The 16,385-nt window shown below is 40.4% G+C and overlaps 1 protein-coding gene across 1 annotated transcript in view; it reads right to left on the bottom strand.

Moving 5' to 3' along the window:
* Positions 1-3,962: 3,962 nt before the first annotated feature.
* MAN2A1 (mannosidase alpha class 2A member 1) overlaps positions 3,963-16,385 on the bottom strand; it is a 167,129-nt gene continuing 154,706 nt past the window's right edge. The window contains exons 21-22 of the mRNA XM_047090160.1: positions 8,351-8,461; positions 3,963-6,758 (exon numbers count right to left, since the gene is read on the bottom strand). Coding sequence (XP_046946116.1) covers positions 6,606-6,758; positions 8,351-8,461 — 264 coding nt within the window. The 3' untranslated portion in view covers positions 3,963-6,605. The remainder of the gene's footprint in view (positions 6,759-8,350; positions 8,462-16,385) is intronic.

Below are 16,385 nucleotides of genomic sequence, written 5' to 3'. Positions count from 1 at the left end.
TATCTAAACAAGAAAGCATGGTGCTGGGGCAGCAGTGAGAACCATCAGTTTACGTGTTTTTAGCTCTTTATAACAAAACAGTAAACTCCAAATGGTTTAAATAGTAAAGTGACATTATTTCACATAACAAGAAGGTTGGAGGGGGTTCATTCAGCTGCTCAACATCATCAGGGACCCAGGCTCTACTCATTTTTTACTTGGTCATCTAGTTGACTTTTGTCCTCAGCCTTGTTGCTATAGGCTTGCAAAATGGCTGCATCAGCTCCAGCATCAACACTGACATCAATACTGCCTTTAAACATTGCCCTCTAAAGGCAATGCTCTCTCCTTCTGAAGAGAGAGGAGGCCTCTGCCAGGAGTCCCCAGTTGGCTTCCCATGATAGTTCAATGGCCAAAATTGTGTCACATACCAATTCCTAAATTCATTATCCAGCCTGGAGAAGAAAATTATCATGACTAACTTGCAAGAGCAATTCACCTCCTGAAGCTCATGAGTATCTGATTATGAATAAAATCCGGGTTTTATTAGCAAGGAAGGCAGAGGGGCAATGGCTGGTTGTTAAGCAACTATATTATCTTCCCTAAGGAGGCCACATCCTTTAGAGAGATTAGGAATGCAGCTTGAAACGGCTGTACCTTAATTTCTGGTAATAGGACCTTCCTGAAGGTTTTTGAGCAGGAAACTGACATAACAGATGAAGATATAAGGAGCTGTTAAAAATTGTAATTCTGAAAATTACAATTTTTATTTCACAACGTTTCCTGGAGGTAAACGTATCTTTATGTATTTATTGAACAAATATTTTCTGAGCCCCTGCTGTTCTGTGGATGCAGTGCTGAAGAAATGCTGGGGCTCTTGCCCTCAGGAGAGCTTATGATCCAGTGAGGGAGGCAAACTAAAATCTCAAGTTTGGCTCTATGAAGAAAAGAAGTAGTGTCATAACAATACTCAGTGAGGGCGTGCAGGCGGGACTGATAGAAGTTGGCCGGTCAAGGAAGATTCTTGAGAAGAGGATGCTTGAAGCAAACCAGAATAATAAGGTGCTTGCCAGGGGAAGATTTGAGAGCAACTTTGAAGCAGAAGGGACGAGTGCAAAAAGCCTCCAAGAGGAATAATCTTGGCATGTGAGACACCCGTAAGACACCTAGACAACAGTTAGGAGGTGTGGCAGAAGATAAGGCTGAGTGGGGTCAGGAGAGGACTTCTTCAATGCCTCCCCGCTTCCCAAAGTTGAGATGAAGCAGGATAGGGACCAAGCCAGGCAGGGCTTCTAGGCCATGGTGAAAGTTTATATGTTATTCCAAGTAGTAACAGGAAACACAATTTTCAACAGGGAAGAAGTTTTTCCAATTTTACTTTTTGGCTTCTGTGTGAAATAAAAGAGACGTAAGGGGCAGAACCAGAAGTAGACAGAGCTGTTACAAGGCAAAGGCAGAATCCATGTACATGGAGATGGCTTGGAATTGGGTGGCGGTGGGACAAGCGGACAGGTTTTACGGGGTGTTTCCTAGACATTGTAGGGTATAGGAGTTACGGTCAAGAGCTATTTAGAAATGTTCGATAAGAGCATAGAGAAATTACTTCCTGAGGAATGTTCTGGGCCAATGCTTTAGTGTGTATGTGAATCCTCTAGGGATCTTTTTAAAGTGCAGATTGTGACTTAGCAGGTCTGGGGTGGGGCCTGAAATTCTGTATTTTCTTTTTTTTTTTTTTACTTTTAAAATGTTTACTTTCGAGAGAGAGAGAGGCAGAGCATGAGTGGGGAAGGGCCAGAGAGAGAGGGAGACACAGAATCTGAAGCAGAATATGTTATTCTCCAGCAGGCTCGAGTCTCCCAGCTGTCAGCACAGAGCCGGACTTGGGACTCAAACTCAAGAACTTTGAGATCATGACTTGAACAGAAGCTGGACACTTAGCTGACTGAACCACCCAAGCGCCCCCTGAGATTCTGCATTTCTAACAGAAACTTCTAATGGAAGTTTCCAGGTGATGCCACTGCTTCTAGTCTGAGAAGGACACTAGCAGCAGGATTCTAGCACAATGTGACCTTATTTCGTTGTTTTTCCTACTGCTATCTTCTACATACCATGTTCACCACACCGGTGCTAAAAACAGTGGCTACATGTTGCTATTTACATTTAATTAAACTACAATAAGACACTCAGTTTCTTAGTTGCACTACCACATTTCAAATACTCAAAAGCCTCACCGGGCTAGTGGCTGTTATATTGGACAGAGCATTTATAAAGAACTTGCCATTATTAAAGAAAATTTTATTGGATAGCGCTGCTCCAGACAGAAGAAACTATGTCTAGTTCTCTATGCTTGCTGTTACTATCTTTCCTCATTCTGGTCTTTTTATGGGGACACGCACACTGTCTCTGTTAAAATCAAATGCATCTTTTAAGAACTATCTCAAGTCTACTTCTATGGAACCTTCCTAGAACTGAAATTAGGTGTGATGCTTCCTTTAAATCTGTATGTTTGGTTTTTCTCTGCCGTGTATTTCTACTGTATTTTGTCTGCCTAGTATTTCAAATATCTCACTCTTTCCTCTGGTTGTGGAATCCCATCTTCTCTGGGTGTGTGGCAGTGGGGTGGGGCAGGTTGGCAGCCAGAGCGGGTGTGTGTGGGGGGGGTCTATTTCTCACCCATGTGATTCCATGTGATTCCTTTGACCCTAATTCTGCCCTCACCACAGTCATTAGCATATGAGCCAAATGACAGCAGATGACATCAATGCCAGGACATTTGCTGGAAAATTAGATAAAGGTGCTCTCTTTACAGTGGGGTCACTCAGCTGCATCTTTGCGTCAGCTGCCAGCCATTTTGCCCCCAAATGTGCAGCCCTTGCCCCAAAAGGAGAATGACTGAGAGAAAAGCAAAACCAGGAGATAAAGACAGATCCTGGGTGACATCATCTCATACTTAGCTATGGCTGTATTTGGAGTGCTCTCCATCTACTCTGGACCATCAGTTACTGGGGACAATAAATTTTGTTTTTGCTTAAGCTGGTCTACACTGAGGGGAGTCTTGTCTGTTACAACCTCTCTTCAGGCATCTGTGCTCCGCTTTGACATACAGCAGCAACATGGGCCTTGCTCACCCTCCTCCACAACCCTTCGAGCTACCCCTCAACCACTCAGTAATAAGTTCCCTAAGAACTTAATAAGTTCCTTAAGGTGTGTGAGCATAGACCTACCTAAATTAAGATTTTCTTTACCACTTTTAATATTCAAATTATTTTGACATGTTGATAATCAAATATTATGGAGCCAAAGAATCTTCATTATCTGCTGATGAAATTTTATTGATATTAGTATTTAAGTTTTTACAGTTTGGCACATACATATTACAAATTGATTAACCTCTTTACTAATGTCACCCAAAACAAGTCCAAATCCCCCAGTTAGCATGTATCATGTGCCTGGCTGACCATACGAACTTCCCGTATATTTATCCTTCACCTTCTCCCACCTCCTGGCTTTGAAGGGACTCCCTGAAAGCTACTACACTGGGTGCTGATTGGGGCCAGCAGGCTGGCAGACTGCCTCCAGATGTCACTCTTGCAACCCACTTTACCTTCCGGATCAGCTCACAAGGAACCTCTTAGCTTATGTGTTGTCTTACTCTCATTTTTATCTTGCAACATATGGAATCTGACCAGCACCTGCCCCTCCAATTGGCTCAGAAGGCTCCAAGGTACCATGTTGTTGAGAAGGTTCCTAGACTCCACCCTCAGAGGTGACCCCTGACCCAGACTTGAAACTCACTACCACCCCTCTCTGCCACTTGCTCTCTAAAACTATCTTTTCTAACTGGAATTGGGCTGAAGATAGAGTGATTCGTTCTTAAAGAAACAAAGAACAGATAGATCCTCACTGCTCCATCCTTCCCCTCAAAATGTATTCATACAGGTTGCTTACAAAATAAGACTGAAGAACCACTCTAGAGGACCATGTACATGGTAAGATTTATCTTTTATTAGAGATCTTATATTACATATTCCCAAAAAGATATAAAATCTTCCAAGAGAAAAATATCAAAACCTATTTGATTCCAAGGTAAGCAACATAATCAAAATGAAAGCAGAGACTTTCTTCCAGACAAAGGAATGTAAAAACATTTCGGCACAAGTACAACAAAGACATGGGCAGGTAATTACAACGATTCACCACACGTTTTATAGCATTTTATTTTAATCAGTATTTGAAGAAAACAAGGATGCGGAGTTCTCAAACATGGCAGGTATAAGCTCAAGTTAAAATTAAAAAAAAAAAAGCTCATAGAAAGGAAGGAACTACTTGACCAACGGAACACTGTGATAACCAATGTAATAAAACTGAAGCAAACAAATATGCCACTGAGATCACAACCGAAGTGTGTGGTTTTTAGTGGGTGCTGGAGATACTGAATTATTTAATCAGTTCTTGACCACAACCCAAAGCAAAAGCATCCTCTGTTCATATCCCTGATGATTTATTCTAAAAATAAAAAGCAGAACCTTGCTGGTTTAAAGAGAATTTCTGCTTTACCTGTGAACGGCTGGTGGTAACACACACTGAAGGCCTGCCTGATGTGGGAGAGACCCATCTTACCCAACCAGGGGTGGCAAAACCACCGTTATTGCATCAAGATTTTTTATGTCAACTGATCAGAATTTCCAGAACGATTAAGCACACCCACTTAACCACAGAACACAGTGAACTCCCAAAGAAGGTTGTACATTTAAGATGCAACACAAACACTGATCTTGTTCCTGGGATTTGCTTCCAGCAATCCTAACATTGGCAGATGTCCACAAAAAGGAAGTGGTGTTTTTGTTTTCTTTTAGTTGTTTATCCCCCAAAGTGAGGAAGGAAACATACAGTACACGTTTATTGCATGAAATTACTCCCTTGTAATATCTTTATCAACACTAGTATTGTTTCCTTAGTTATTAAAGGCGAAAAAAGTTTATGAATTTCACATAACTTAACAATAATCTTAGGAGCTGCATCTTGGTTAAAAAAAAAAAATCCAGATGATAATCGGGACTACCCGGCGAAACAGAAATTAGGTTTTAACTTCTCTATAACGACGTTGGGATGGCAGGAGGTGAAAGGAAGTTTAAAGTCAGATAATTATTAGGTAACACAAAGAGAGTTTTCAAAAGTGTATATACTCAAAGAATCCTTTCTATCTTAAAATCAAATACGCTAAATGTTGCTAGTGTGGCTTTTATTTTAATGTCACGTTAGCAATGATCCCAAAATAAATTTTATCAAAAGTATTGTAATGGCACATGGGCTTGGAACTTCACTTTGAGGTTAGCATGTACACAAATTTGGAATTCACTGAACAAACATGTTCTTTAATAAGATAAATCATGATGAGCTACATATAAATGGGTTTCAAAACAGGGTCCCTTTTAAAGCATTCTCTCTTCCATAGGATTACCTCCTGTGAAATGGAAACCGCGTATGGATTTTGCAGGTTACAAAATCCTTGCTTCGAGCTGCAGTCTTCTTGGCAGCAGCATATTTTAATAAACAGTATTTTTCTTGTTTTCTGACATCTCAGTACATTCAAATAGTCAAGATGTTTAGAATAACATCACCACAAATTTAATGAAACAGATCAGAATGTGGCCAGCATCGTCAGTCAGGCAAAAATGATACACTTTATGTGTCATAGAAAGTACCCACCTTCTCCCCCGCCCCCTCCACCTTCCCCCCTTCCCCTAACAGGAATATGGACACCAAAGGATTTAACAAGACTTATAAAAAAATAAGGCACATTTATTTTGATATGGTTATTTTTAAAATAGAAAACCCCTCTCAGAACATCTGTATTCAAATGAGCTGTGTAAAAAGACACCTTGTGGTACCTAAAATAGGTTATGGTACCTATGGAATTGCTTCTTCTATTTTAGTGACAATGGAATAAATTGCACCTATCCCACATTGTCAAGTAATGAAAATATGCCTCTTTTCTACTACTGAATGATTCAAAATCTGGTATTTCTGGAAATACTTACAAAGGGTGAGAAGGGAGGGGTTAAGTGGTACATTAGAAAAAGGTATGAAGATCAACTCTGTATACGTATCATAAGGGTTGATGGATTGCACTTTGCCACATATTTCAATACACGAAAGTTTTCTAATGTGTATGAATGATTGCAACCGTTTTGGCCATTAGCTATTACTCACCAGTTTTTTGTTCCATTTTGGTGAAAATGGGCATTGTTGTAAAACTAATGAAGGATCGGCAACATGAATACTTATAGCAACCTCTTCACAACCCCCAACACAGATATAATTAGTTAGCATTTAACCTGAGATACAATCTGTTGAGAGGCTGTTTTAGACATTTCTTCATTTGTTGTTGCATCAATTCATACTGATGGTGGTGGTTCATGGACGGAACTTTAAAAAAAAAAAACATTGGCTATAGCATGGCTTTCTTTTTTTTCTTTCTGTACTGGTAAAAAAAAAATAGTAATAATCACAGAATTCATGTTCTCACAGTAGCCAGAAGCTAAAATAATGTGCTTCCTTATTGCACGTCAAACCAAGAAGTGTATAAAAGACAATGCTTCCCAATCCAAATTTGAAAGCCAGGTTCATCTCAACTGGATTCGGAATGTGCTGATTTCCATGGGACTCAAACTGATCTCACTTATATTTCGGGCATCTGGAGGTGAATGCATCAAGGATAACGAGGAAGGTATAAGACTTGAGACCGTGAACATGTTAAAAAGCTTCTGTACCAAAACCTAGAAAGTAAATGATAAAAAAAAAAGTTGCACAGTTAGGTCTACTTTGAAGAAAGATTAGTAGCTCAACTGTATATTCAGTGGAAAACAGTATGAGAATGAAATTGCATTTAAAGATTCCTTTTAATGATTAAAAGGGGAACGGGAAGGAGATTCAATACTCCTGTGCATGTTTGGACACACAGACCATCCCAGAAGCGAGGAGAGGGCAGTTCGTTCTCCAGTCCTCTTCTGTATTTCTTGAGAATTTATCATGTGCAGGGGGCACTTTTTCAATAAAAGAAAAAAAAAAAACATCTATGGGCCAGCAAGCTTTAAAAACATCTGTATCCTCTTTTACTCAACACTTAACACCTAACAGTGTGGTTCTTCCTGTTCCAAAAGAGCTGAGAGAAAGGACACAGGCCCACTACAAGGGACGTGCATCAGGTCAGTAAGTCCCATTTTCAAGGTGGGAAGACTGCTGGGAAAGTGCTACCCTCACCCCAAGCAGGTTATCCTAATAGGTATCTCCGGATGGTAAATCCCCTTAAGACTTGATGTCTTAATGTGTAAATAAAAATGCTCTCACCAAATATACTTATGTCATCAGTAATAAGGTAAAGTATAAACATAATGAAAAAAAAAATCAGTGCTTTCTTCACACCAACTCCATATAGGGCATGGTACAAGAAATGGAGAAGCTTATCTGCTTAAGTGGATTTTAACCCCCTACCATATTTTCTTTTCTTTTCAGATCCTACGCACATCCTAATTTGTAGGGTTGAAACTGAATCACTTGAGTCTGATCTGCAGGGTACCTGTGAGGTTTCGGAGAAGAGCTGGGTGAGCCGAGCTGCCCTCTGGGGCAGACCTGCCTGTGTGCTAGGACCTGTTCAAATGTCTTCTTTGAGCACAGCCTGATCAGAGCCAGAGGCAGAACTCTGGGGGTTCATTTCCTTGCAAGGAGGCTTGATGGAACTATCAGCAACAACAGCTTTTTAAAAAAAAAAACTAAAAAATGAGCAGCCAGCAAGTCAGCCTGGGGACCTGTTTGGCCTGCCCAGTACAGACCCACATGCAAATCTGGCTTAATCAGGAGATCTAGACCTGCATTTTCCCCTGGGGAAACTACTGACTGGAGCTAAGTAAGGCTGCTTCAGGGCAGTGGTTAAACTACCCGAATGGCCACAATGTCACTGCTTTCTGATGCTTCCCTCCTGATACTCCACCCTGCTTTAGTTATTATAAAACGTGCCTTGGCCCCTCTAAGACTTCACTGAAATAGATCCTACATGAGTATGTCTGAGAGAAGAGGAAATATGGTGGGGGGGGGGTGCGCTGCAGGGAAGAAGATGCTTTACTTGTTAGCGACGGAAGGCTTAAGAATGGATTAGAGTGTCATCTCCAAACATAAACGTGTTCCAGCCACGCATGTTGATGTTGACAAGGAGAAGAGACTGAAGGTTGGGAAAGTGCTTTCTTAAGATAGAAAGACTTGAGTTAATTATAGCAGCTGAGGGGAACGAGTCAGTGAAGAGGCGAGGTACATCTCACTGTCAAGGATTTCAAAGCGCACTAACTCAACAAGCAAAAGTAACTTTTTAGCTCACCTTTCCCTGGGTGGTGGAACAAAGCAGCCCTGTGTCTCTGCTAGAGAAGCGGCAGTCAAACCCCTTCCTGTGGAGGATCAAGGCTGCCTCATCAGAATGCTTGCCGTCCACCTGCAAATGAGGAGAGGGCCAACATGCCCCAGTGACATTGAGGCAAATACTGACACCACTGTATACTCCACTGGCTTGAAGTCAGCGCCCCCAAACCACAAAAGCTTGATTTAGTGGGTAAGCTACGGAAATTCGTTTCCCTTCAGGTCCCATGTTCACTGTGCCTTTCCACCTGCTACACCCCCTCTACCTTCCCCACAAGGAGTCAAGAGACATTACGTTTTAAGTCTTCTTGTTAAGCCACCTCACGTTTTGGTTTCCTCCATAGTTCCTGAGGACTTGGGTATCCCTTTCGTCCACATGTTACTGTTTCATAAAAGTTTCTTCAAATAAAGCATTTAATTTTTATTTAGTTAGTTTTAACATACACGTTGGTTGAATCATGTGTACCTGAATTTAGTCCTTATCTGGCCACTGAATGATGTATCATCCACCTCAGAACTGAAACACACTTTTTTATTGAATGCTAATTTTTGCTAATTGCATTAACATTTTTAATCTTTAATGCATTGGTTCATTATTTTTATATAAAAGACATTTAAATTGAATTAGTTATGCTTATCACTTGCTAGGCCAACCACATTTATTAGCTTGATGTATCATTTAAATTCACACTACAGAAGCTATTCTTCTTGTGCAGGCCAAGAGAAAAATACTAAATATGACAAGTCAGCTACAGGGATCAAGATACACTTTCTTGCAGTAAAATGTCTTGCATCCATTTAAGTAAGGATGCCACGAGTGCTCTGAATATTTTAAGTTATGATTTTCTTAATAAATTTTACATTTCCGAAAGGGAGAAGATGCTTGTATAATAAGCAAAATAAATTAAAAAATCCTTGGAAGAATTAAGAAGTGTTCGGCTACTCAAAGGATGATCCCCTTTACAAGTCTGTGGCCACAGATATGAATATGCCCATGTTCTTAATCATCCTCACTAGGGGATACAATTTTTAACTGTGCCATAGAGACATCTTTTCTGAAGAGCTGCCAGCGTTCTCACCACTGATTTGACTTTAATGTGCCTGAACAATTTAAAGCTGTCCTCACCTCAGATTCTTGGCTGGAATAACCTATTTTATGACATTTCACACTGTTATTTTGCAGTGGTACTGCTAAGATTTTGTTTGAAGGGAGACAAAAAAGTCATTTAAGGAATTCTGAGTCATCACGGGACGAACTATCATGATAATCATAGCAAGTTTAAATCATATGATAAAGATTCCTAATACAATTTCAAAAAATTTCACCCAGTTCCAAAATAGCAGGAAAACAGCACAGTCAGAAAATACTTCATTTATCATATACATAAGGTCTCCAGAAGAATAACAAAGAGAATTCTCTCCTGTGCCAATTGTACAGCCTTGGAATATCACTTATCACCTAAGCATCAGTTTCCTTATCTGTAAAATGGAGCTAATACATATCTACCTTCTTCATTGACTCATGGTACATACTAAGCCACTGAAAATACTATGTATGGTGGCTTAGCTTTTAAGACAGAATGTGTTGGTGCAGAAGCTGTAGAAAGTGGGTCAGAACCTGGGGTGGGAGTCAGACAGCTCGAGATCTAGGTCCTAGCTCTGCAATTTACTAGCTGCTTTTAGCAAAACCCCATTTTCTTTTACCATAAAATGGAGATGAAATGAAATTCAACTGTTTAACGGGGACTCAGCTCAGTGTCTGTAGCATAGGAAGCCCTCAGTACATTTTAGCTATTATTATTTCTATCAATACAATCAAATAATTATTGGTGATTATTTTAATAATAGCTACAAATTAAACGATAACACTCATTTAACTTCTTATTCATAAATTTTCTTTACTGACATCATAACTCTGTAGCTTAGGAATCAGAGACCGTCCAAATTATACATAAAACAATTACGCATCAAAATCATAACGAAGTCCCAATTCAGACTCACTGATTAGATGGTTTATTGATGAGACTCTTTTTTTAAAATGTTTATTTTTGAGAGGGGACAGGCAGACAGAGAAGGAGGCAGAGAAAATCCCAAGCAGGCTCCACGCTGTCAGTGCAGAGCCCAGCATGGGGCCTGAACTCATTAAACCTGAGATCATGACCTGAGCCGAAATCGAGTCGGGATGCTCAACCAACTGAGCCACCCAGGCTCCCCTGATGAGACTGTTTTAAAAGCACCTATCACTGGGGTGCCTGGGTGGCTCAGTCGGTTCAGAGTCCAACTCTTAATTTTGGCTCAGGTCATGATCCCAAAGTCGTGGAATCAAGTCCTGTTTTGGGCTCTGCACTGAGTGTAGAGCCTGCTTAATACTCTATCTCTCTTCCTGTGCCCCTCTCTCCCATTTGCACACTCTCTAAAATAAAAATAAAAATAAAATGAAATAAAATAAAATAAAATAAAATAATAAAATGAAATAAATGCACATATCACTATAACCTAAAGCTTTGGCCATTTTAATTCACTAGATCATCCATACAAAACCATCTGACAGCAGGTTTTGCTAAAATTCCTGTAACACATTTGCCCTTGAAATAATGAATGTGTGTGTAAGGCCTTTAGCAGACTGGAAGTGACAAAAAATAATAATAATAATAAGGAAGGGAAACACCATCTTTGGAATTTTACCATTAATTTTACAAGAGATTTAAACAATACAAAAGTAGAGATTAAAGTAATGAAAAGTAACTTTCATTGATGGGAAAAAAAGTTACACTTTCTCTCAAAACTAAAACTGCACCACTTTTGTTAAGGGCTAGCATACCAACTAAAATAGCAATCATCTTGTCCAAGTTTTTAAAAATTAAATATTCATGAAAGTATCAGTTTTCAAGCAAAAATACCTGAAGCAAAGCAGCAGTTTTTCAGTTTCAAAGTCTGTCTCATCATTTTATTTCCAAGAAAACTGTTTTTCAAAGTAGGGAAACTGTGAATTTAACTTGAATATGCATGCAAGAAAACAGATACCTTCACAAAAAAAGATACTGTACGCTCAAGGGGAGTAAACAGACTGAAAATACCTGCTTTTATATTCATTAATATATTGGGACTATCTGGATCTCAGGAAAAAAAGGGATGGGGGAAATTTACAAATTTTCAAATTGTGCCAAGAGCTTCAAATTAAGTGTCTTCGTAAAACAGCTCAGACCACGGTTGAGGCTGACTCCCTTCAGGAAGGCTTGGGCGTTCTGCAGTCACTTGGAAAATCCACTGCAGAATTCACTTCAGGGGAAAAACTGACCTGTGGCTCTGGTCTAGGCAGGGCCTTCGAGGTTTCTCAGGCAACCAGGGGGAGTGGAGAGAAGATGGTCTGGCTTGCAGAACAAAGCCATTGAGGTTAGAAAAAGCTCAGAGGCAAGGTTTGCTTTGGTCCCATCCAAGAACCAGTCATGTGTCTGGGAATACATCATTGAACCTCCAAGAACTTAGAAAACTTGGTGAGACTCGTGAAGCACCCCTTTGGGGATCAGGCGCAACCACAGTGACCTTAACAGTAATTGTCACTAACACTTTTTTTTTTTTTAAGTTTATTTGTTTACTTTGAAAGAGTAAGAGACCGTGCAGGTGGGGAGGGGCAGAGAAAGGGAGCGAGAATCCCAACCAAGCTCTGCACTGTCAGCACAGAACCTGATGTGGGGCCTGAACCCATGAAACTATGAAATCATGACCTGAGCCACAAACCAAGAGTTGGATGCTTAACCGACTGAGCCACCCAGGCACCCCTGCAGCTAACACTTTTTGAGCACTTGTTGTGAGCAGGACCCTGTAGAGAATACTCTTCATGGATAAACTCATCTCATCTCACAAAAGCCTCTGGAATAGTTGAGGCGGTATACAAGTTTGTGTTACTCCATTTAAATGCACAGGAATATCCCTATCACACAAAGCATCTCCTCTTATACTCCAATAGCAATGATCACTAATTGACCCAACATTCGTCCTTCAGGAGGCTTCCCACAAATGACTGGTAGATCCTTCTAAGCATGTCCCATAATTATGGGGTAGTCACTGAAAAACAGGCAGTGTTCCTCAACATTTTAAGCACTACTGCTCCCCTTCTGTTCTCATGTAAGAGGCAGTCTAAGTTTCTGGGCGAGGATCCAGAGTCAACATGCTGGGATGTGTCTCCCAGCATATCATTTACTGGCTGTGTGACCTGGGTAAGTTACCTACCATCTTTAGGTCAGCTAGTTTCCTCTTCTGTAACAGGGGCGCAATATTGCCTACCTTCATAGAACTGTTGGGAGAGCTGAATATAGAGAAAATACTCGGCCCAACGCCTGGCACATAGACAGTTTCAGGTGTGTTATTAATAACTGCTCAGCTTTTTCAAAAAATACATGAGGAATACAAGTTAAAGTGATATCAAGATTTACTTTGGGAATGAACTTCAGCCTCCAATTTATATATTAAAAAAAAAACCACTGGGGTGCCTGGGAGGTGGCTCAGTCAGTTAAGCGGCCAAGTTTGGCTCAGGTCATGATCTTACCGTTCGAGCCCCACGTCAGGCTCTGTGCTGACAGCTCAGAGCCTTGAGCCTGCTTCCGATTCTGTGTCTCTCTGTCTCTGTCTGCCCCTCCCCTGCTCATGCCCTGCCTCTCCCTCTATCTCAAAATAAATACACAAGAAAAAAAAGGGCCAACATTTTAATTTCACTTTTAGTAACAATTACAACTACTCATGACTGAACTATCACCATTAAGAAACTTCTATTTGTCAAGCACTCAGTGCTTACTACATGCCAGATACTATTCTAAACGCTTCACAACCATTAACTCATTTAATCCTTAGAACATCTCTAAGGGTGGGTACCGTTATCATTGCCATGTTGCTAATGAGGCAAGTGGGAGAATAATGTGACTTGCGCTAAGTCACTTGGCCAGTAATAGAGGGGATACACTCCAAAAAGGTGGTTTGATTCCAAAGTGCATTTAACAGCTTCTTTCTCTTTCTTGCCTTTGCTCTAGCTATGGATTGGTGCCCACAGCTAGCTAGGAGGGAAAAGAGAAAGACTACTTTTGATGTAATATAAGAAAAGCCTAAAACCTAAAGGGGCTCACTCTTTGATTTGAAGTTAGAAAAAGGGAGTACTGGGGTGCTTGGGTGCCTAAGTCAGTTGAGCATCTGACTTCGGCTCAGGTCATGATCTCATCGTTCATGGGAGATCAGGTCATGATCTCATGGTTCAGCCCTCCACTGGGCTCACTGCTGTCAGCCTGTCAGCACAGAGCCCACTTCAGATCCTCTGTCCCTCTCTGTCCCCCCCGTCCTTCTGTCTCTCTGTCCCTCCCCTGCTCTTTCTCTCTCCAAAAAATAAATAAAAACAGTAAGAAAATATTATTAACAGAAAAAAAGGAGTATTTATTCAATGGTTCCAGTAGCATTAAAACCATGATTTATCAAAAGAGGTATCAGTTCAATAAGTAAGGATTAGAAACTGTCATTTCTATCCATCCACAGCCTGCCTACCTATCATCCATCCATTCTTCCCATTATAAACAGGATTTAAGGCCATTCTGAAAATGATACATGCACATGGCACATGGCAGTCCCTCATAAGAAAAGGATGTTCTTTGATGTTCCTTTATCAAAATGGATGAGAGCTCAAAATATAGAGCTGTGCTCTTCCTGTCTCACACCAAAAGAAACTTGATTTGCTCATTAATGATGTGAGGTTCACAGATCAGTAAACTTCTGGAAACTGTAATAAACATTATGTATGTACCTTTTTTTTTTTTTTTTGTGGAAGAGAGAAAGCCATAACTTTGACTAAATTCTCCAAAAGAAATGTGTCCCCACCCTCCACAGAGAATGTCTAAGATAAATAGAGATTAAGGCATGCCTGAACACCTGGTGGGAAAATTTCTCCAACCTGCCCAGATTCCTCCAAAATGCCTACCAACACCCATCTTTCAGTGTATTCTGGCAACTGGAAAGGTTAGAAAATTGCACGCTGCATTTTCAGTACTGACACAGGAAATAACCAGTAGAAATTCATTTTCCAGGGCATTCATTAAAATGTCCAATAACAGTTATCCTTTTTTGATCAACAAGATAAGATGACAGAAAGAAAGGGGAAGGTGAATGACTGTTCTTAGTTATGTACAACAAAAGAAATTTTTTCCACAATTTTCACCTTTCCAGAAGTCAGGGAGATTAATAAAGTACTAATCAATTCTTGTAAGAAAGGCAAAATGAAGTAAAAACCTTAAACTGCTTCTTATAAGAAAAGGGGGCAGTGTAAACAAGAGAAAAATCTTATTCAGTAAGTGGTGCTGATGTGTAAATGACTGTTGAACTATTTGTAAGAAACAGTTCAGCACAAACCAAACTAAAATGCCATACAGAACAGAGTTAAATGTAATGTGGATATAAAGATAACATATCTATAAATGAATTAAATAAAAATATACCTGAAAATAAAAGCAGTGGGGGAAAAAAAACCTGAACAACGTATCTTTCGTTGTTTGCCTAATTAAACAGCTTCATCGAGTTCCTTCTGGTCCCTAGAATGTCAGCATTCTAGGCTGAACCTATCACTCCAGCCTAAAGAACCCTGACCCCTGATCTGTCACCCTTCCTCTCCCCGGCCCCTAGTGAGAGTCTCCCAGCATCCTCTCTACCAAGACTCCCTTCTCTGTTAATCAATAGGCTTTCCTGATGGCATGGTTTTCCTGTTTGGTGCATTTCAGTGATGTTCCTGTTCCCCAGTTTTCAAGCCTTTAGAGAATCTTCTTTTTAATATCTCAAGCTTTTGACAGTACAAGAAAAGGAGGTTGATAAAGAGAAGGGAGCTGGACGATGAACCTACAGAATGAGAAGGCTAACAGTTACACTCCCAGACAACATTCCCAGACAGGAGTGTGCTGGGGTGCTCAGCATGCTGGGAGTCAGGGTTTTAATAGATGTTTGCTCCTATCTTCACAACTCCAAATATATGACACATAGTTTTTTCCAAAAGCATATATCAAGTATAAAAGCAAGATATACTTTTATAAAAACATAAATTCATCTACCAATATAGACCAATTCCTGAAAAACTGGACTTTGAGGAACAGACTTGCTGACTCTTAAATAAAAGTCAAACACTACCCTCTGAGGCCCTGTGCAGCACCCAGATTCAGCAAACCTGGATGTGGGTCCTAATTCTGATATTTACTGCTGGGTAATTTTATCTTAGGGTATATAATTTCTTATTTATTTATTCTGAGAGAGACAGAGCGAGCGAGCACGCATGCACAAGAGACAGAATCCATGCTCTATGCAGAGCCTGATGTGGAGCTCAATCCCACGAACTGTGAGATCATGATCTGAGCTGAAATCAAGGCTCGGATGCTTAACTGACTGAGCCACCCAGGCACCCCTAATCTCTAATTCTTACTTTCCCCAATTTAGTAAATGGAGATAATAGCAAGGTCTAGACACATGAGGAGAGTTTTTAAAAATTAGTAATTCCTAAGTTCTCCACACCAGACCTACAGAGTCAGAATCTTAGAGATGGGGAAACCTGTAAAAATCTCTATTTGAAAATCTCCCTGGTACGATCTGTATACAATGACAATAACCACCTGGGTGGATTAGCACATCTCTAGACCCTACCTTGCCTCTCTCACCATTGCGTGAGCCCATAATCATTTTCTCAATGAGAAGTCAAGAAGACCAAGTGAGGTATAGAATTTAAGGAAACTTCAGACAGTGGCCTGGGGAATGGGCAAGTAGGGACATCCTCTATCACACTGCCAATGAGGAAGTTAGGCAGGCAAAAAGGTGTGACTCCATCACGTCAAGGTGGTTCTCAGACCCATTTCTCATGGAAATACTGTGAGGTGGTAGGTAGGAAAATGTTTACTTAGATACTAGACCTCTGGTCTTGCTTGGAACCCAATGGCTATGCTGACATTACTTCAATGGGAAAAATGCTGTGCTATCTCTAAAGGAACAAT

The sequence above is a fragment of the Lynx rufus genome, unplaced genomic scaffold (assembly GCF_022079265.1).
Source record: "Lynx rufus isolate CCGP_SWC_20201006 ecotype Redwood Valley unplaced genomic scaffold, mLynRuf1.p SCAF_1, whole genome shotgun sequence".
In the NCBI taxonomy this organism is placed as follows: domain Eukaryota; kingdom Metazoa; phylum Chordata; class Mammalia; order Carnivora; family Felidae; genus Lynx; species Lynx rufus.
The sequence above is the reverse complement of the archived record's forward strand: the minus strand, read 5'-3'. Positions and strand labels throughout refer to the sequence as shown.